Raw genomic sequence first — 22,302 nt, forward strand, 5'->3', positions numbered from 1 at the left:
AAGGGGGTCATAGGATGTTCGCAGATATATATTTTGGCATCATTGTGTAATCTAACTTGTAAATCCTCTATTTATTTAGATCTTATAACGGATATTTTAAATTTGAATCTCAAAACTAAAAGGATTTGAATATTATTGCAAATTTTTGTGTTGGAATTATTTTTTTATAAAGTTAAACAACCTTTTCCAGAATAGGCACCACCTCACTAAGAATTAACATGTGACTTTTTGTCGAAATCTCATTGGTTTCAGACAAGTCGATTCCACGGAGGCGGCCATTGCAGAAAACACCGGCAGTTTGCAAGGTGGCAAAGAAAAGGGACAGCATGGCCCTCTAATCTTGGATTGTAAGTGTGATCAATATGTCAGTCAGCGTCATTGTTCTACTAACTTCTGTACTTAGCAAAATATCACCTCATGCTGTCATATTTTATGTGTTTGCATTAAAAAACTCCATCGGTCTGCTTGTTGCTAAAGTTTTTGACCTTTCAAGGTGGTTAGCTAGATGCCAAAATACAAATGCTCCCTTGTATTGAAATTGTTTATTTTTATTTGTTATGTGTGCAACAAGCACTGATTCTTTGCACTCATTCTTGTTAAAACCTCTTATTAAAACTGTTTAAAATTATGCAGCACATACTGACCTTTAAAATGTTCTGAGTCCCAACTGTTAAATTTTGTTGAATAATAGTTTCCAAAAAGTCTAGGTGTATCATTGTGACAAGAATGTGATGGCTTCAACACTGACTAGTGGAAACTGACCCTAGCACTATATCATCTGTTGGACAAAGATCTGATTATATATACCGCCTACTAATTTGCTACTGTTCACCATGTTCACTTTTCCTCTAACTTTGTGTGTGTCACTTCCTGTTGACAAACAATAATTTAATCAAATTCATGAAAAAGATAGGAATTGTTGACATTTCTTTTAGATTTTTTATACAGGTTCAATTTTGTCTCTGCAATGTTGATTATGAGTTTTGTAAGCAGTACTCGGTATTGCAGTTAACTGGATAAAATAAAAAAAATATTTGGGCACGTTATTCAACTGAAAATTGTATGTGCAGAATGCAGTACATCCTCACAATTCTTAAGTTGAGTCCACTGGTGACATTGGAACCTCTGACAAACTTTTTTTTTCTTTCTTTGTACAACTTCTCTTAGCGAGCTCAAACTGGGGATTTCTAAGTTGCAATAAAATGTAAACAGAGAGGAAGCAGTTGATGTGATACAAGTTGTTGTCATCAGAAGGCTTAATGCGATTGGTTGAGATAAGAAAAACAATTAGGATTGATTTTGTAATTTACCCAAAAGACGTCACTGCAGTCAGCCCGTAAAGCTGGATCAAGTTTATCAGGGGTCCCACTGCCAGTGGATTCGACCCCCTGAAGTTGTGAGGATAAAATGCTGTATTACATTAAAAACATTTTATTTCAACTAGGTACACCATACTGGTGTTGGAATCAACATGTTGTTCAAACTTCATACCTCTGCCAAATTGGTCAGTTTAGGATCAAGTGTAAAAAGTCTTTCATTACGATGCTGTCGTGGTCTCAAGAATCCAGGGAGGTCTTTCTCTCAGAAAGCTGAACAGGTTTGAATTTGGAACCTTGCAAAATATGATAATTTGCTTTCTGTTTTCAACATTTTACCATAATATATATCATGTAAATTTAGTAGAAATATTAAATATTCAGGAAAAATAAATGTTTAAACAATTAAAATATGAGAAATTTGTATATAAAGCAAGTGTTTGATATTTGTAATGTAAATAAAATTGTATAAAGAAGGTGATTTTATAATTCATTTTCTTAAGAGTGATAAGAATATAATTATAATTTCAATTTATAATAGGAAGCACCAAAGGGAACTCCATATAGCAAGCTTTCAATTGGAGTTCCGAAGGAAATCTTCAAAAATGAGCGTCGAGTGGCAATGTCACCGGCCACTGTAACTACACTAACGAAGAAGGGATTTACAATAAACATTGAAGAGAATGCAGGTGCAGAGGCAATGTTCCAGAATGAGGATTATGCCAAGGCGGGGGCAAAGATCATCTCCAAAAAGGATGCTTTCCAATCTGACATAGTATTCAAAGTCAGGGCACCTTTAACAGAAGAGATTGCCAACTTCAGAAGTGGTTCAACCCTCATCAGTTTTCTCTACCCCAAGCAAAACCCAGATCTCGTCAAACAGCTAGCAGAGAAAAATATCAATGTATTTGCGATGGACATGATTCCTCGTATAAGCAGAGCTCAGGTTTTTGATGCCCTTAGTTCCATGGCTAACATCGCTGGATATAAGGCAGTGATTGAGGCAGCTAACCACTTTGGAAGGTTCTTTACAGGTAGAAATGTAATTCTGTACAAAGTGCACAGAGTGTTTTTCAAAGTATGTAAGCCCCCGTTCACACATAGACGCCGCTTCTGCTACGATCAAAATGTGGCTCAAAACGTGGCCAATCGTGACAAATCGCAGGAAAAACGTAGTGGAGTCTTCATAAGCGCAGGATGATCGCAGTAGGGTCTTCATGATCGGAGAGCTCTTCGCTCTTGCCACGCTTATTTTGAACATGCTCAAAACAAGCCTAGCGGGATCATGGCCAACAAGAATTGGGGTAACATCATAAAAAGAGCGTGGTAGAAGCGCCATAATCGTACAAGTAGTGCGGAAGCATCGTGGAGACATCTTCGTGATCTTCATGATCGTAGTAAAAGCGTAGTACAGTCGGAACTTAATACGCTCCTACAACGCTCCCACTACGTTCTTATTATGTTCCCACTACCATGTAAATCATACTAGAAGCGTAATACAATCGTAATATGATCGGCACCACCGTAGCGATATCGTCGTACAGTCATCTAGGTCTGCGTAGCGTCGTAGCATGATCTTGAATGTCGTAGCGGCAGCGTAGCATAAACGCAACCGCTGGTCGGCAACGGTCTGCGTAACATCGTAGTAGAAGCATGTTAGCAGCGCATTTGACGTAGGGGCATCGTAGTACGGTCGTAATGAAGACCATAATTTGCCAAATTGCTCGATTTAGACGCCGATCGGCTCCGATCCGCCCCAATCCAAAACTTTTTCAGGTTGTGGCTTGATTGGGATGATTGTCGTAAAGTCGCAGCTCTGTGTGAACAGGGGGTAAGAAATAGTTGTTACTTATAAACACTATATAATCAAAGTGAAGTGCTTAAGACTTGAATAAGATCTTAATGATCCATTGTAGCAATTTAAGTGGATCCATAATGTAGTGTTTAAACCTGATTGTTTCTTGTTGCATGCATGACCAATATAACTCAATCATTAGATTTATATTTACATATATATCTTCTTCCTTTTACTAAATGTAAATAAAAATTCTTCATAACAGCTTGATGTTGACATTTTTTGTCCATTTTTTAGGTCAGATCACTGCTGCAGGTAAAGTACCTCCAGCAAAGGTGTTTGTAATTGGAGGGGGTGTGGCCGGTCTTGCTGCTATTGGTTCAGCCAAAGCAATGGGGGCCATTGTCAGAGCCTATGATGTAAGGCCGGCAGCTCGTGAGCAAATTGAATCTCTTGGTGGCCAGTTCCTGGAAGTTTCTGTGCAGGTACTATTAAGAAAAGGATAAAGTCATATCTTTCATTTTTAAAATTTCTTGAGAATTTATTGGTAAAATCCATGGGAAAATTGCTTTGAATATTTCAAATGTTTGGATATTCAAATTGAAAGAATTTGTATCTATAAAATATTTGTTCTATAAATGAGAATTTTAATGAAATGTAGCAGGTATTAAATATCACATCTTGATTGGATAGGAATCGGGAGCTGGAGAGGGTGGATATGCTAAAGACATTAGTGAAATGTCACAGGAATTTCAGGATGCCCAGAAAGCTCTGTACGCCAAACAGTGTGAGGAATGTGACGTTGTCATCACAACGGCCCTTGTACCCGGCAAACCTGCTCCAAAACTGGTGTCAAAGGTGAATTAAAATTCAGTCTTGAACTAGTAAAGTGTGGAAGGTACCTGTCATATGAACTGCAATTTATTGTGTGAAAAAATCTTGATATATTCTTTTAAACAAAAAAATTAATATTTAGTGGATGTGTTATTACTTTGTAAGGTTATCTGAAATATTCATTATAGTTTCACAAACTCTCTCCATGAAATCATTTTTGAAATTCTTGATTTTAAAAGGCCGTGGTGGATAGAATGAAGCCTGGTTCTGTGATAGTGGATCTAGCAGCAGAAGCGGGGGGAAATTTTGAGACCACAAGGCCTGGAGAATTGTACAAATACAACGAAGTGACACACATTGGCTACACAGATTTACCTAGTCGACTTCCCACTCAATCCAGTACCCTTTATTCCAACAATATATCCAAACTCCTCCTGTCCATGGGTAAGTCCAAACAAAATAGAACCTAATTATTCACAGAGAATCCCCAAAAATATAGAAACCAGCTTTACAAAGCTTTAAAAAGGAAATAAATTGCTATCCCGTAAGATAAGCCAGGGAAGGTGTAAATTCAGTCACAATCTGCCATTCAATTTCACACAACAGCAGGAGTATCTCAACGGAAATGCTTTCTCGAAGTGTTTAGTTTAATTTTTATTTTGATTTCCAGGAGAGAAAGATCAATTTTACATCAACTTAGAAGATGAGGTTGTGAGAGGATCCATTGTTGTACAGAATGTAAGTGGATCTTGGATGGATTTTTTAAGGGAAACAAACTGATGTTGTTCCTGTACATAAAGAAAGTACATGTAGTAGTAGATATGAGTGTATTTTTGAAAATAGATACATGTGAATATTGAATATTCAGCTTTAATTTCCGTTTGGTACAAACTTTATTTCAGGGAGAAATTCTTCCTCCGGCTCCTCCTCCCAAATTGGATGCCGCAGCTGCCCCAGCAGCTGCCCCCAAAAAGGTTGAACCTCCTCCCCCTCCCAACAAGTTTCAGGCCACTGTAAATGATGCCGTTATATATTCTACTGGTCTGGGAGGCGTGATTGGTGTCGGTTGTATTTCTCCTAGTCCTGCTTTTATGTCTATGGTAACAACATTTGGATTGGCTGGTATTGTTGGTAAGGAATGTTGACAACTTTTAAGTTGCAAAGCCATTACAGTGAATACAAATAAATAATTCAGAACTTAAAGAGAGGAAAGAATATTTACCAACATATGTGTTTTATTTATTGAAACCATCATTGCGGTGAAAATTGGCATCAGTATGAAAATTTGGCAAACTAACAACAAATAATCAGAAATGATGAAACTTTTTATATCATTTAAATTCAAGTATTATTAAGGACAGCAAATTACAAAATGAGAAATTCGATTGAAATTATTTTTAAAAAAAATTTGAAAATTAGAGTAGTAATGAAAATTTTTATCTGGTTTTTGCCACCTTGTGTCCACAGGCTACCACACTGTATGGGGTGTACAACCAGCTCTCCATTCACCACTGATGTCTGTGACTAACGCTATTTCTGGTATCACCGCTGTGGGCGGGCTACTCCTCATGGGTGGAGGATACACTCCATCAAACACCATAGAAGGCCTCTCAGCCATTGCAGCTTTTATCTCCTCCATTAACATTGGGGGAGGATTCACTGTCACACAAAGAATGTTGGACATGTTCAAACGACCAAGTATGTTCTTACTCTGTTGTTGTTCGCAAAGTATTTTGATTTTTTTCTTTCATTACAGGGATAATTGAGGTTAGTTCTGTTTAGATTTGTACATTCTCTCTAATACAGTAAAATTCAGTTACAGTGAAGTCCTAGGGACTTGTGAATTTACTTTGCTTTATCTGTAATTCGTTATAGCCATATAACAAATTCCTTAAAGTATATATAGCAAATTCCCAGTACACATATTTTCCTTCAGGTATGACTGTCGAATTTGATAATATCAGAGTTCATTATAACGGTAAAAGTTTGCAAGGAATTGTTAAGAATTTTGCAGGAGATCCTAAAAAAAACTTTGCTTTATCTGTAAATTTGCCATATCCATGATTAAACGAGTTTTTCTGTCCATGTATTTTAATAGGTATTTGTCAATTTTTTAAAGTTCAAGCACTTTTACAGGACTAAACTATAATGTTTTTGAATACTTTATTAAGCTGACCCCCCTGAGTACAATAAGCTGTATGCCATTCCTGGAGGTGTGGTGTTAGGAACTTATGGCTATGCTGCCTCCACTAATCTTTTCCCTGATGTCCACCAGGCCACATACCTGGCTGCCTCTCTCTGCTGTGTTGGAGCCCTTACAGGGCTGTCGTCACAGACAACAAGTAGAATAGGTAAGAAAATAGTCAATAGAATAGGTAAGAATGTAGTCAGTAGAATAGGTAAGAATGTAGTCAGTAGAATATGTAAGAATTTTGTAGAATAGGTAAGAATGTAGTCAGTAGAATAGGTAAGAATGTAGTCAGTAGAATAGGTAAGAAAATAGTCAATAGAATAGGTAAGAATGTAGTCAGTAGAATAGGTAAGAATGTAGTCAGTAGAATAGTTAAGAATTTATTCAGTAGAATAGGTAAGAATGTAGTCAGTAGAATATGTAAGAATTTTGTAGAATAGGTAAGAATGTAGTCAGTAGAATAGGTAAGAATGTAGTCAGTAGAATAGGTAAGAAAATAGTCAATAGAATAGGTAAGAATTATTTATGGTTTCACTTTCTTTTGGACAGGAAATGCCCTTGGAATGATTGGGGTATCCTCAGGCATAGCAGCAACACTGGGATTACTCAAGCCTTCTCCAGAGAACTTCATGCAGATGGCAACTTGCATGGGAGCAGGTATGATGCTGGTTTCTTCAAAAAGGAGATGGGCGAACATAGCGTGCAGAAAGCCTATAGCTTCAGAATTATAAAAATCATGTTCAGTTTGTGAATTTAATATTTAGAGTAAAGTTCTCATTATTGAAATTTACGAAATTGTAATAAACAAAACTTTTCTGAGAAAAATTTCCTCGGCAAAATTTATTCTTTTATTAAAAAAATTTATGTGCTATTGGTGGGGTTCGAACCCTAGCAATAAAAATCCTGAGTATCATTTTCTTTCGAGACTAGCACACTAACCACTAGACTACACAAGTGTTGATGAACAGTGGCATTTAAATCATGTTTGTGATATGACACTTGACTTAATGGACTTCAAGTATTTCTCGAAAAGATGCGAATGTTATGTCATAAAAGTATATTTTTAAGGTATAGTGGGTCATTGCTCCATATTTTTGGTAACCAAAAAATGTATATTTTTATGCAAACTTTGAGGATTAACTTTTAAAAAGGTGGAGCGAAGACCCACTCATATCGAAAAATAGTGTTATAGTATGAGAAAATGACTCTTTTTGCCCGCTCTAGTGTGTGTCTATTATTTCACAGGCAAATAATTTCAATCTTTGAGGGATTTTTGCAAATTGCAGAGATTTTACATAAAGTATATTTTAATGTTAACCGAAATATCAAGGAAAATTTTGATATAATTGAAATTTAATTTTTCATCTTCAAGTTTGTCCCACTATAGGCTTATCGCTCGTCATGTTCACCCATCTCCTTAAGGAAAATACCATCTAAGAATCTCATCATATTATAAGGAAAAATTCTTATTTTAAGCAAGTTCATCTGAAGCAGGATATTAAGTATAATATTCACAGTTAAGTAGCTTTTAAAATTGTTGGATCATTTGTTTGAAATTTGTAAGTTATTATTATGAGTTTAACTGTTCTCTGCAACAGGTGGTTTAATTGGTGTGGTTGGGGGCAAGAAGGTTGAGGTCACAGACCTGCCACAGATGGTGGCCCTGTTCCACAGTCTGGTTGGAGCCGCAGCAGTGCTGACTTGTTTTGCAAACTACATTCTAGAGCAGCCCCATTTCGCCACAGACCCAGCTGCTAACGTCATCAAGACATTCCTTTTCCTTGGAACCTACATTGGAGGTGTAACTTTCACTGGTTCATTGGTTGCTTTTGGAAAGCTGCAAGGTTTGTATTGTTCTTGAAAAGCAATCCTGACCATACATGTAATATCTGATTTGCATATACAAACATTCTACATTTCATGGGAAGATCCTGCATTATCAGATTACAGTACAAATTTTACAGTACAATGATTTCTGCTCTGATTTATTTGTGTGTTTTCTATGCAGAATCCATTTTCACTCCTCTTCAAGTTCCTTCTTGTATATCTTATTGTCATTGTCATTTTTTTTATTACTTAACTCATGAAAAAGATAATTAAAAAGTTTTAGTCTAGGAGGGATAACTCTAAAATGACTTTATTTGGAACAATGATTTGTCCTGTATGGTGAAGTAAACTTGCTTGAGTTTAATCTTTAGCTTCAACTTCTGTTGGGAAATTGTCATTAATACAGAAAAATGCCACTTTATACTTGATAAGAGAGCTATTGTTCTTCTAAAATTTAGTTTGCTGTATCATGTTGTTCATATCAGTAATTTTTTTGTATGTTTGCTGTTACATGTGAATCATATCAAGGTTTTTGTTGTAGGTGTCCTGAAGTCTGATCCCCTTATCCTGCCTGCTAGACATGCCCTCAATTTTGGAATGTTGATGGGTAATGTAGGAGCTATGGGTACCTACATGTTAAGTGATGATCCCACCACTCAGCTGGCTTGCCTGGGGACCACCACAACTCTCTCCAGCATCATGGGGGTCACTCTCACAGCTGCCATTGGAGGTTGGTTGAGGACCATAAACAAGACTGTGTACATGGTCCTTTGAGACTTAAGTGAATGCAGCAATAGACTATGACAGAACATTTTCTTTTGAAATTTCTAACAAAACAATGTATAACACTTTGTAGTTAAAGAAGTAAACTCTTTTATATTTGACAGGTGCTGACATGCCTGTTGTTATTACTGTCCTGAACAGTTACTCTGGCTGGGCTCTGTGTGCTGAGGGATTCATGTTGAACAATAACTTAATGACTATTGTGGGTGCCTTGATTGGATCCTCGGGAGCTATTCTTTCTTACATCATGTGTGTGGTAGGTACTGAGAAACATAAATATATAAGGACAATATTGCAGTGGATAGGTATTTGAAGATATACTGACAGATGGATGTGATTAACTTACAATATATCTTTCAGTAATGTCCATGTTAACTGGTCAATTTATATTCTAGTTGAGGGTCATAGTTCAGTAGATTTTGAGCATTGTAGTAATGAGAAACCTTACTGTGTGTCATAGGTCCTTGAAGTAGGGTAGAGTTGTGTCCCATCTAACATATGAAATTTTTGAATTTTTTTAATACCCTTTTTCGATTGTTGTTCCATATGTTCTTCTGAAATAGAATTTCTGTAATATATTGATATGCATGTATATTTGTTTTGATAGGCCATGAACAGATCCCTGACCAATGTAATCTTGGGAGGCTATGGTACAAAGTCCACTGGCACTGGTAAACCTATGGAAATCACTGGAACTCATACTGAGATTGATGTAAGTCAAGCTGTGGAAATGATCACAGAGTCCAGAAATATCATCATCACCCCAGGATATGGACTCTGTGTAGCTAAGGCTCAGTATCCAATAGCTGAAATGGTGGAGTTCCTCAAAAAGAAAGGAATCAACTGCAGATTTGGAATTCACCCTGTTGCAGGTGTTTGTTTGAAAAGTTTATTGTCACTGAATTTGAAAACACATAATCAATGATACAAGTTAATCCACAAATTGGAGGGGGGGGGGGGGGGGGGGGGTAGTGGGAGTCCTTCATTTTTCTGCTTCTGTAAAAGCTATTAAAAAAACAAAACTGTAATTTTTATAGTCTAGAATGTGGAGACAAAATTCACTTGTCATTGTACTGACAAATATTCATACTTGGTGCAAAGGTAAACAATTATTTGTAGGTTGTGCTTGAAAGGAGAATGTATATACCTTTGTATATAACTGCCAATGGGGCAGTCTTAACCACTATACTGTTGGATATTGACTGTTTCTGAAACTACTATATGTCAATACTCAGTTGAAGCATTTGATTTTTAGGTCGTATGCCTGGTCAGTTGAATGTGCTGTTGGCAGAGGCAGGAGTACCTTACGATATTGTACTGGAAATGGACGAGATTAACGATGACTTCCCGGAGACTGACCTTGTTCTCGTCATTGGAGCTAATGACACAGTAAACTCTGCAGCAGAGGAGGATCCTAACTCTATCATTGCAGGAATGCCTGTACTCAGGGTCTGGGGATCCAAAAATGTAAGCTACTGTGATGTCATCACATACCTGGTCATGTAATAAATGTTAATTCATGTCTCTTTATGAACTTAAATTAGGTCAGATTTAACAGAAATATAGTGCAGCATGAGATGTGTGGTTCAAGTTGTTTAATTATAATTTTCATGTACTTTCCCCACAGGTGATTGTGATGAAGAGAACTTTGGGAGTGGGATATGCAGCAGTAGATAACCCAATCTTCTTCAAGCCCAACACCAGCATGTTGCTTGGGGATGCTAAGAAGACTTGTGATGCCTTACTGTTAAAGATCAAAGAACATTATGGAGAAATTTAATGTTGGGGACTTTAGCGACTGTATTTTGCTCTTTTGTATTTAATATATTTTAAAAGAGTGTGATCATGATAAAATTGATTTCATATGAATTTAACATGTAAATTTGGCAGTGCCAGATATTTTGATAGCAAATTCTACAGGTATTGCTGCCTTCCTAGGCTTTGATTTGTTTTATCAGAAAACAGCGTTCTTTATTCCTAGATGCTTGCCTTGTGCCAAAAAAGTTTTTCACATTTAGTCACAGACTTCTACAATCAAAGTGCTTTTACAAACTGAAAGATCTGAATTTTATTTTAACAGATGAAACATTTACAGTATTAACAAGTTTTGTCAGTTTCAGTGAAAAAGTCTTCTGACCTTTAAAACAGTGATACCCTATAAGTGGGTTGAAGATAGATATATCTTTGGTTTGAGAATTTAACTTTGAAGTTTGGCAGTGCACACATTTCAATGGTTTGGTGTATTAAAGATTCATAAGACATTTGTTTTTATTGTTTGTTAGCTTTACTTGTCAGAGGCCAGAAGAGCTTGTGTCATAGTAAGGTGTCCGTTGTCCTTCTATATGTCTGTAAACAATTTTTCAAAATGCTACTCCTCCTACAGTTTTTGTCTGATTTCAATATAACTTCACGGTGTATAGGCATAACAGAACTTTTTTGTTGAAATGGACTCTTTGAGAAGAATTAAGAGCCATCTATACACTGCACACTAAAGAGTTCTGATTTTGTGGTATTATTATGCAGACAGAGTAATCTGCCCTTTGATCAAGAGTAAAATAAATTGAAATGTACAGTTTATTACTTAATTTGTGATCAAATCAAGCCTTCCTAACTTTTTCATAGGCCAAGATGAATACATTGAACACTTCGTTTGCAGGTATTTTGCCCACATAAGTACACAGCAGTGATTTCTGTTCATAAGTACTTCATTGTCTTTGAACATTTTTCCTGGGGGTAAATGCAAGATACCAGTTCCTCTGTTTCTTTGTGTCCAAAAAATCTTTCCCTCTAGTGTATAGAAGGTCCTTCACGGATACTTTCTGTAAGATTTTCAAAATAACAATGGAATCTTCATCGAAAAGAGGATTCATACCGAGAGAGAAAAGGGGTTTGTGTATATGATTGCTCCCACGGAAGCTCAGTGATATAAATACATGTATACTTAAGGAAGATATTTTTATCGTCTTGCATTTGTAATTTTAGCTCATGAAACGTTTACATTTGATCAAAACATACCGTCGCGCAGGCCCTTTCAGATGTAGATTTTTGCATTAAATCAGTGATATCAACATAGTTAATATATGTAGCTTCTTTGTTGTGAATACAACATGCTCAGCAATGCTAACGAATATCAAAACATTGCAGTAATTTTAATGAAAACGGGCCATTATAGGGGACGCGTAACGACCCTATGATAAGAGGTAACTTTCCAAGTAAAAATAAATCCTAATGTTACTCATGGTTTATTATACCAGTCAATAACTGCGATATGTCGTTTGATTCCATATTATGCCTTAATTAATGACAAATATGAATGAAATATTACGTAAAATTGTATTTGGCTATCAATGTGTCGTATAGTAATAAATGCCAACGTATGCGTTTCTTTTTCCTCTCGGTATATATGTATTACCAACTTAGTACCAAATTTGGGGATTGAACTATGGACCGATATGACAATTATGTAAACAATGTGCCTGCTAATGACATCCAAGAGTAAAGAAGTTTTTCACAATGCTCTTTCAATATATTACCAACTAAGCTCCATCCTGAACCATAGACCCAATGGGGTTTGAACTTCACAATTTGGTTGAGTACTCAGTTACAATCATGCAAACCATTTACCTGTTAGTTTGATTGCTTGATGTCTAGGAGGTGGATTTTTGAAGATTGCATGAATTTTCATACTTTTCGACACACCCATCAGTCCCCGGGGTGGCAGAGACCATGAAATTTCAATTTTTATGTATTCCTTTACCCATAGATGCTATATACCAAAATTGGTGCAGCGGGTCCCGAGAAGCTGAAAATGTACAAAAGTTAACGAACACATCGAAGGACGACGTACAACGAACAAGAAATAGTAACTGGTCACCGAGTGACTCAGGTGACCTAAAAAACGTAGTAACTTTGTCAGTTTATAAGACCCGTAAACGAGAAAGTAAACCTTCTTTAAAGACTATTACGTGTACAGTTTATGCACTATTCCAGAAAATATAGACCATACTTAGTATCCAAAAAGCACATTCAAGTTTTAAATAAAGTGTTGCAAAAAGAACAAAATATTCTAAATCTATTTTCAGAAAATGCAGGAATGCCTTTTTTCTGAACTTTTCTTCTATTTCTGTATGTTAGGGGCAATAGGAAAAGAGCATTCAGAGACATTAAAGCATGAACAATTACTATTTTGTGAACAGATTACTTGGTATCCCAGATTGTTTAACACTAATCTATCTCAATGTGATGGATAAGACCTTTCTGCAGCAAAGTCAATCCTTTACAAAGAAAAAAGGCCCTACCTCGTAAAAATTAATTCTGAATGGATTCCTTTGCCTATCTGTAACTATAGGTAGAAATTTAAATCGCTTGTTCATCACTAATATTAAGATAAATAAAGTTACTACTCTGTGACAACCTAAGATAGTCTTCCAAATGTTTATGGTTCTAGAAGTCAAAGGAAGAGTACATATAATTTGACATATTAATTCCTGACTGGCTGTTGATCAGGAGCACGAGGACTAGAAGGAAACCTTGTCTTAAGCTTCAGTTTCTGATGTTTTCTCCTTACAAAACCAAGACATAGCCAGTGTTTCCAGCACTTAATTGAACTAGCATACATGTATTTTAGTTGCCATTTTTCCTCTTTCTAAATGACCAACAATCAGGTTAGAAAAAAAAAAGAATTCAAACCATTCCCTAAATTTTCATTTTAATAATAATTATTGTATAAAACTTCAAAATGTGTTGACTTTTCAGGTATCACATGGTCCTTTTCTGTCCTATCTGTAAAAAAAAAATATAGAACCTTATAATCATCAATAATTGGTACAATGGATTAATTCATTTAAAATCATCCAGATTTTGTACACGCGTACATGTGTATTACAGAAAAGGTACTTGGTAGACTTATTTCATACAGGAACAAGGTTATCTAAGTGGGATTCGGATTTTCATTTTTTTTTAACTTGGTAATTTAGTCTGAAAATAAACCTCGTGTGAAAAATATTCAAATATCAGATACCGACAATTTTCACTAGTATTCTCATCAATCTTTTTTTTCAGCATTTGATATCCCTTCCTCTACATGCCATCATATTACAAGACACTTTTTGCTTTTTTGTTTTGCTTGTTTGTTTTTTGACTGCATTTTTACCCAATTTTCGACAACAATGCTTTTCAGAGTATTTGTGGTCAGCTTTCGTTAAAAACAAAATCAGAATCGGAGAATGCTGTGTACAGCTGAAGAATACTAGACAAACAGGACCACAATCTGGTAAACTTTCAGGCCCGAAGCAACGGTTTCAAAAGTTCAAAGCAGGACCACAATCACAAGGAAGGAGAAGTAAACTTTCCCGAGAATTTTAAAAAATAAACAAATAAAATCCATGAATATTTGAATCATAAATTAATTTGAATCCCCTCTCCTTGCGAAGATGCTTCTTTTGGGTTTGTGCAACAGTTAAAGGTACATGTGTTTTATAAATAAATTGGATGTAACTTAAAGGTGAAAAAGATATTCTAAAACAGTCAAGTGAAGGAAATGCTAAAAAAATATCAGTGATCACAATAGCGAAAATAAAGACTACAAACATTTTGTAATGAATGGGGCAATGCTATGAAGAAACACTAGCAGCTTCATGAAGTAACAAAATTGATCTGGAATGAAACACGGTCTATTTCGTTTCTAAGTATGAAGAACCTGATAAAGATGAGCGTTTTACACTTTTCTAGCAGTAATAAAAAACGAACATAGGAAACAGAATTTCAGAATAAATACTTTAATGTCTCTATCCCTCCCTCATTTTCCTTTTATCAAGTAGTAATGTATAGTCAGACTTGCTTTAGAAAACATCTCGGCGTAGTGTTGTCTGGGCCCCGGGTCCATAGTTTGCACCGTAAGTACTCAGTCCTCCGCCAGAATAGGCTGAAAATATTCCAGTATACACTAAATACGTTGACCAGAACAGGAATTAAATTAGTTAAATGGTCAGTAGTAATATTTCAATACATGTGCATGATAACAATGCTAAATATTTGCTTTAAAACGGAGGCAGTGGAAAATGTTCATCAAAAATCTTCTTCTGACGTATGAGTTGACAATTTACTGCTCATTGAATAACTAAATAAGTAAAAAGAAATAGATGTATCATTATCTCGGAAAAAAAATCGTGATATCTGAGGATTCGAGATATAAAGGTGAAAATACGTAAAGAAAAAGTAATTGTGTCTTCAAATTAAACTCACTTCGATATAGCATGGCATTCGAGATATCGATGTTAGATTCCGAAGTTTAATTTTACTTTGTTTAACGCATGCTAAAAAATTACCTTGAGTAACCGCAAACGACTAGGCATTAGTAAAAAAATCCACCCAAATAACCGGGCATCAGTAGAAAACCCACCCGAATAACCGCCATCCACGGAACCACCACCAGCATAGAAACCGCCATCCACACCACCGCCGGTAACGAAACCACCATCCACACCACCGCCGGCAACGAAACCGCCATCCACACCACCGCCAGCAACGAAACCGCCATCAATACCACCGCCAGCAACGAAACCGCCATCATTTGGACCATATGAAAAACTGCCTAAACCGCCCGCGCCATAAGGCAAGGTATTTAGAGATAACTCGTCATCGTAAATTCCAGGTCCTGCACCAAGTACTTGTCGGTCATAAACGGGAGGAATGTTAACATGCCCATAGTCTCTGTAGCTGGATGCAACCTTTTTCCAGGGAGTATTGAATCTATCAATTGTTGGACTGTAATATCGTACAAATGTTTCTGATTTTCCGATCAAATGCTTGTCGGCTCCAGTGGTTGAGGAAGATAGCTGTGGAAGGGGGGCTTGCGCGAATGGGTAGTCAGGGATTGGAGCAACAGAAGAACTATCTAGGGGGGCTTGCGCGACTGGGTAGTCAGGGATTGGAGCAACAGAACTATCTATACTTCCTGCAGCAGAAGAAAGTACAGGCAAGGAAACCTCTTCGTCATAAATTCCAGATACTCCGCCAGCTACTTGCCGGTCATAGATGGAAGGAGAACCTACGTGCCCATAATCCTGGTAAGATGATGAATGCTTTACCCAGGGAGTGTTGTATCTCGGAATAGAAGGACTTGAGTAACGTACAAACGTCTCCGCTTTTCCGATCAAATGCTTATCGGATTCTACGGACGCTGTTTTCACAACAGGGGGAGCTGGAATCTTTCTAATTACCCTGTGAGAAAGAAGAGGTGGGACTTGTACTCGATGAACATGTCTATGTAGGTGTATAGGATGGAAAATCCTGTGCCTATGAGCATGTATCCGCCTGTGCCAGTATGGATCCCGCAGAATTAATTTCCGATAGACATGGTTAAACAAATCTCTGTTGAGCAAAACTCTGGAGTTTGGAAATCTTGCGAACCACCAAGGGATCAATCTTGGGTTCACTGCGCGGTAGATCCCGTGAGAGTTGACCAAACTTGAGGTTACACTGATAAGTAGGAGAGCCCTCAACCACATGTTTAATTTTCTGTAAAAGAAAGCGAAAAGAGACTTTATTATTGGAAAAGAAATTAGAAAGTATAACCAAGACTACTATACTATTAGACAGAAGCTGTCAAGAATCTTGTACGATTCCCCACTTCTGTAGATCAATTTCAGCTAATGAACCATAACTAGATTAAGGTTTATTCACCCTCAGATAAGAGAGATCACTCTAACTGGGATAAAAGCCTTTTATTCCTTTATAAAACTGTCAAGTCAAAAGGCCATTCCTCTATTTGTCAAATTTTGCTCCGCAAGGTATGCAAACATTGTATGCATTTTACTCCCAAATTAATTCTTTTTGTGCAAAAAATCATGAGTGTACAGCGGGACGATGAACTTTTAAGCATTAGTATACAAAAATCTAAAAAGTACTCCAGGGTAAAATATTAAAAAAATGTGTATAGCACTTTCAAATACATGTAAAAATATTCGGCGAAGCGAATTGGGTACAAGAAATAAATACTGTAAGAATCAGGGAGTTTTATTTATTTTAAAATTCGTTCATTTCCAGACGTTATATTAACTTTATTCACACTACTTATTCTAATCCTAATCTACGAGACACATTGAAAAGAAATAAATGTATTTGTTACCTCCGAGCTCCTTGGGTTCTGGTGCTACTGTGACCATCAAAGAGAGCCTTAAGATTTATACCCCAATCCCAGAATACCTGGTAATTGATTATTTGTGTGTTTTTCTCTTTGGATTGTACATGATTGATACTCTATAGAGCAAAACGGCCTCGATGGTTGAGCAGTTTCCGCGGTAAGATGATTAAGCTTAATTAGTAGCCATAGTTCGTTTTTTTTTTTTTTAATATATATTTAAAAAAAATTTTTTTTTGTTTTGCTTCTTTTTTTACATTATCATATAATCATTATCAATACCAATCTGTAAACAGAGCATAAAACACGGACCGCGGGAATTCTAGAGGTGGGATCAGGTGCCTGGGAGGAGAAAGCATTCCCTACCGACCTGTCACACCCACCGTGAGCCCTAACGTATTGATCAGGTAGACGGAATATTCCGTAATCAAATTTAGTACAAAAAGGCGTAACAGTTGGTATGAAATATGTCAGACAAAATACGACCCAATGATAGGTTATATTTGCTAACAAGGTCGTTATAACGACCTTAAAATTTACAAAATGACAGTTTCTAAAAATAGAAAATTTCGTAAAATTCTTTCAAAATGCTACTCCATCTATAAAATTTAGACATGTATTTTTAAGTTACACAATTCTGTTTCTTTTTTATGGGCTATGTTCCCTTGGCTACTTTTAAATATTTTTTTTCTTTTTTAAATTCTACTTCTGCAGCAGTTTTGGATAATTTTAAAATTGGTACTAGTAAAATATATTCAATATACATTTATTGCACTGGGTTCGAGGGCAACATGATTTTGTCGAACCCAAGAACAAAACTGTTTGCTTGAGGCTGTTAGGCTAAAGGCAAACAGTGTCATTCGAGGGGTCGATAGACCGCATTTTGTCCGAGAACACAGTCAATAATTTTTTTTAATATACATTGTACTTTTTATTTTGACATATTCGTGTTTGCGATAATTGATAAGATACAGCTGATCGCCTACAGTGTGACAAAAAAATCGTCATAGCGGCCCAATATCTCATTGAAAGGTCCAATATCTCACTCAGCGGTCCAACATCGATTTTCTTTTTTAGAAAAAAAAAAAAAAAAAAAAAAAACCATTGGAAATGTTAAGATTTTAAGATATAACAGAAATACGTAATTCTGTATTAAATGTAAAACCTTAAACAGTTTCAACTTTTCATTTCCATTTTTATGAGAACAATCCAGTATGCTAGTAATTTCGATTGTAGTTCAGTAAAATAAAATCACAAACTATAAGTTTCGTTCCTAAATATAATTCAAAAAGGAATTGCGACTCTTGAATTCAATTTTTTAATGACAATTGAATGTGGACACTTGACTAGGCTTTAAGAAGTTAAAAAGGTTGAAGAATTCTAATACATGTAATTAAAAATTACCTTTTTATTGGATTTGTTCTTTTTCTTTTACGAAAAATGAAAAAAAAACCAAGATGTATTTATAAAGTTTCTCAAGTGCAAGTCAAATTCCAAGGTCAAGAGATCAAAAATGTTGTTATTCAAAGAAAGGACTTGTGTCAATGGTTATACCTGGTAAATATGAGAGTCTAAGCAACAACCATTCAAAAGTTATGGTCAAGGTTAGTTTTTTTTTTAAAGTGGGTCAAACTCCAAGGTCAAGGTCAAAATATGAAAGCCCTAGCACCAGCTGTTCAAAAGTTATGGCCAAGGTTAAAGTTGGGTAACTTTTTGCAAAAGTGGGTCAAACGCCAAGGTCAAGATGTCAAATATGTTGGTACCCAAAGGAAGGTCTTGTCAAAAAAAACACATGTGAAATATGAAAGCCGTAGCTCCAACCAATTAAAAGTTATGGGCAAGTTTAAAGTTTTTGCGGACAAACAGACAGACAGACGGACGGACAGGGCAAAAACTATATATCGATTACGGGGGCATAAAAAGTTAATTGTCTCACAATCTTATCGAATAAGTTGATAAAATTGCACCTTTCATCAAATAACATTTCATTACCTAATTTAAAACAGTTGATCTAAAAATATTTTGACTTGCTGAGGGCGGGGCAATTGTGTCGTACCCATTCATCCTTTTGGTTGAACATCTGGAGATAAACCAAAACAAAAAGCTCAACAGAAATCTGAACTAGTAAGCCATTGACGCATCGAGTGAAATCCATCTCAATTAAGAGGTTCCTCTTAAGGTGCAGCATGTCATACCTGAAGTACTCTGCAGTCTAGAGAGATCCGTCAACAGACAGAATGTAAGATTCTGTCATGCTTTCTTAAAGGTCTTTTTGTTTTTCTGAGGTGAAATTACACGCCATAAGCATGTCAATTACTTGTGGTAATTATGAAATATAATAAACATTAATCAACTAAATATACAAAATGTAAATAAATTTATACTTAAATCTTGTAATTGATACAGACAAAAGTTCCCTTTCTGTTATGGTTCATGAGTAACAATGAATTTTCTGTGCACTTTTAAGTCACATGCATGAGAGAATTTTGTGAAATAAGCTTTAATTCTACTAGTACAGCAATTTTATGTTGTCTTGTGTTCATTATTGCTTAACCAATCAACAATATTTGGCACAATGTCTATCTCCCGACTGACGATCCAGTTACCTTTGAACTCAGTTTGTTACCCTGAATTCCTAAGGACAAAAAGAATATATGTACATTGGGATCATCGTCTTTTCCCTTGGAATACGTTTGGCCCTTCTTGTGGACAAACCCAGTACTTGGATTCATGACTTGAATCTTTAAATGCCATGTTGACTGTTTGGTGCCTTTACTGTTCTGCAAAAAAATCTCTGTTATTGAATACTAAATAATAAAATGTTAACATGCAACATAGTTACTGTAGATTCCTTATTTTTCGCGAGTACTTATTATCGCGATTGGCTCTTTAACGTCAAATCTTGAGAACAATAATTCGCGAGTGGAGGGTTGATCATAGGATTTTTCATGGAAAAATAAAAGCAAGTAATTTTATTTCGCGAGTGGTGTTTCTTGCTCAATTACGCGATAATTAATTCCTTGCGTATATTTAGGAATCTACAGTATATCACCTGCATATGGGGTTCATGTCTCTCAGTTGATTCGATACGCAAGAACATGCTCTACGTATTATGAACAATTTCTAAAACGAGGCATGCTATTGACAAACAAGTTGATGAAACAAGGAGATCAACAGTCTCGTTTGAAGTCATCATTTCGCAAGTTTTATGGTCGATACAATGACCTTGTCAGCACATACAACCTTTCATTGAGTCAAATGCTGACTGACGTTTCTCGTACTAATTGTTAGACCATTATTTATACACTGTACTGTCTACGGATTTTTCCAGGGTTTTTTTCGATCATGACAAGGAGCACACGGCGAATGTGACCGGTCGGCAGGAGATGCTCACTCCTCCTTGGCACCCGATCCCACCTCTGAATTTTGAGGTCCGTGTTTGCTTTGCTCCAAATTTGTATTGTTTCATTGGATTTTCGAGATTGAGTACTGTTCGTTATCTTCATATTTCATGTTAACATAATTATCTTGCGAGTTGACGTAAATAATTTGCATGTCTACATAAGTACATATTTATCTTGCATGTCGGCATAAATGAGTCCCATGTCAACATAATTATCTCGCATGTTACCATATATAAGTCGCATGTCAACATAATTATCTTGCATGTAGGGGGCAGAAATATGCCACCATAGCAGAAATATATGGTGGCATATTTCTGCCCCTACATGCAAGATAAATTATGTGAAATTGCAAGAAAAGTATGTCAACATGCAAGATAGTTATGTCTACCTGCAAGATAGTTATGTTGACATGTAAGTTACAAATCTTTTAAGAGAATCTGATTTTAGTATGGGTAAATCTACTTACTAACGCCAGTATGTGACAAGATGCAACATAATTATGCCGACATGCGAGTTAATTATGTTAACATGCAAGATATTTATGTCAACATGTGAGATTATTATGTTGATATGCGATTCATTTATGTCAACATGCAACATAATTATGTTAATATGTAAGATATTTATGTCAACATGCTAGATAATTATGTTGACAAGAGAACTTATTTATGTGAACATGCAAGATAATAAGTCGCCTGTCAACAAAGCTTTCTTGCATGTTGACATAAATCAGTCGCATGTCATAATCTATCTTGCATGTAGGGGGCAGAAATATGCCACTATAAAATATGCCACCATACATGTACTTTCATATGGTGGGATATTTCTGCCCCTACAGAAATTTTTGGTGACCCTGGAAATGCTACAGCAGCTGAGAGACAGTGGCGAAAGGCAAGTCCCCTGCCCCCAGCGCCTTTAAATAACTGGAACCCTGACAGAAAACCACTGGTCTTCCGAGTCCAGGGGATTTTGCTAACATGTAATAAAAAATCTAACTGCAACAGAAACCAAAACCTAGAATAACAGAAACAAGGGAATGATGGAAACTACTCAGGAAACTGATAACATGATGGATGGATGGATGGATGGCAGTCAAACCCAGCAGGAAACTGACGTCCAGATAGAGGACATCCTCGGTTCTAAAGAAGTATGTAAAGTTGGTTGCTGGAATGTCCGCACCCTTGAGGAAAATCGGCTTAAGTCTTAAAGAAAATGGACAGGAACAACATCCAAATGTTAGGTACATGTGAAACAAGATAGAAAGAAAATGGGTATCGAAAACTTGCCATTGGTCATCAGATATTTTACTTAGGAAGAAACGATGAACACTACAGCAGCGGTGTAGGCTTAAAACTCAGTAAGAAACTAGGGAAGTGCATATTAGGTTGGAAACCATTCAGCGATAGACGTCTTTCTGCAAGTTTCCATTCAAAATATGCCAGATTGACTGTTGTAGTGTGCTATTCACTAACAAGGGTAATCGGAAAACAAGATTGTGGGTGGTAGACTAGAAAATTTTTGCCAAGAAGGTAACAATTTGGAGGCATTATCTTTCAACACAAGAACATTCAAAAATTAACATGGACTTTACTAGATGGTCACATAAAGAACCAGATTGACCATATACTGATAAACAAGAGTGGAGAGTAAAATTGCAGAATGTAAGAGCATTGAGAGGGGCTGATGTAGGAAGTGGCTTCACTATTGTCCTAGTAAAGCAGAAATTGAAAAAGATAAAGAAAGGGGAACAACGATCACCTCATGTGGATGTGAGCAAATTCAAAGACCCCACAGCCATGAAATCATTTTGTTTGGAGGTTAAAACCAATTTGCCATCCTAAAAAATGAAAAAGAACTCTGTATTGAATAAATCAACACCACACTTGTAGAAGCAGGCAAGAAAACACTGGGAATGAAAGGGAAAAAGAAGGAAGAATGGAACTAAGACGCAAAACAAAGAAGAAAATACTAACAGCCAAGTGAGCCAGTCTAAAAGACCAACTGAAAGAAAC

The 22,302-nt window shown here is 36.2% G+C and overlaps 2 protein-coding genes across 3 annotated transcripts; one reads left to right on the plus strand and one right to left on the minus strand.

Moving 5' to 3' along the window:
* Nucleotides 1-213: 213 nt before the first annotated feature.
* LOC133175786 (NAD(P) transhydrogenase, mitochondrial-like) lies at nucleotides 214-11,007 on the plus strand. The gene is made up of 17 exons (XM_061310902.1): nucleotides 214-347; nucleotides 1,445-1,597; nucleotides 1,858-2,350; nucleotides 3,409-3,596; nucleotides 3,805-3,969; nucleotides 4,185-4,389; nucleotides 4,616-4,683; nucleotides 4,848-5,076; nucleotides 5,413-5,643; nucleotides 6,117-6,296; nucleotides 6,686-6,793; nucleotides 7,735-7,980; nucleotides 8,505-8,693; nucleotides 8,851-9,002; nucleotides 9,354-9,618; nucleotides 10,002-10,213; nucleotides 10,374-11,007. The coding sequence occupies exons 2-17, from the start codon at nucleotides 1,472-1,474 to the stop codon at nucleotides 10,524-10,526; spliced, it is 3,210 nt and encodes a 1,069-aa protein (XP_061166886.1). The 5' UTR covers nucleotides 214-347; nucleotides 1,445-1,471; the 3' UTR covers nucleotides 10,527-11,007.
* Nucleotides 11,008-13,437: 2,430 nt separating this feature from the next.
* On the minus strand, nucleotides 13,438-16,958 carry LOC133175888 (uncharacterized). 2 transcript variants are annotated; one of them, XR_009719340.1, is made up of 4 exons: nucleotides 16,875-16,958; nucleotides 15,147-16,264; nucleotides 14,523-14,669; nucleotides 13,438-13,528 (listed from the first exon to the last, which is right to left on the minus strand). XR_009719340.1 is itself a non-coding variant. In XM_061311027.1 (4 exons), the coding sequence occupies exons 2-3, from the start codon at nucleotides 16,252-16,254 to the stop codon at nucleotides 14,587-14,589; spliced, it is 1,191 nt and encodes a 396-aa protein (XP_061167011.1). In that variant the 5' UTR covers nucleotides 16,255-16,264; nucleotides 16,875-16,958; the 3' UTR covers nucleotides 13,438-13,528; nucleotide 14,586. The 2 variants fall into 2 exon arrangements, 1 of the variants encoding a protein (XP_061167011.1); XM_061311027.1 differs by having other exon boundaries at nucleotides 14,586-14,669.
* Nucleotides 16,959-22,302: the final 5,344 nt, after the last annotated feature.

This window comes from Saccostrea echinata, unplaced genomic scaffold (assembly GCF_033153115.1).
Source record: "Saccostrea echinata isolate AGI-Se365-2 ecotype Australia unplaced genomic scaffold, CSIRO_AGI_Sech_v1 ptg000064l, whole genome shotgun sequence".
NCBI lineage: Eukaryota > Metazoa > Mollusca > Bivalvia > Ostreida > Ostreidae > Saccostrea > Saccostrea echinata.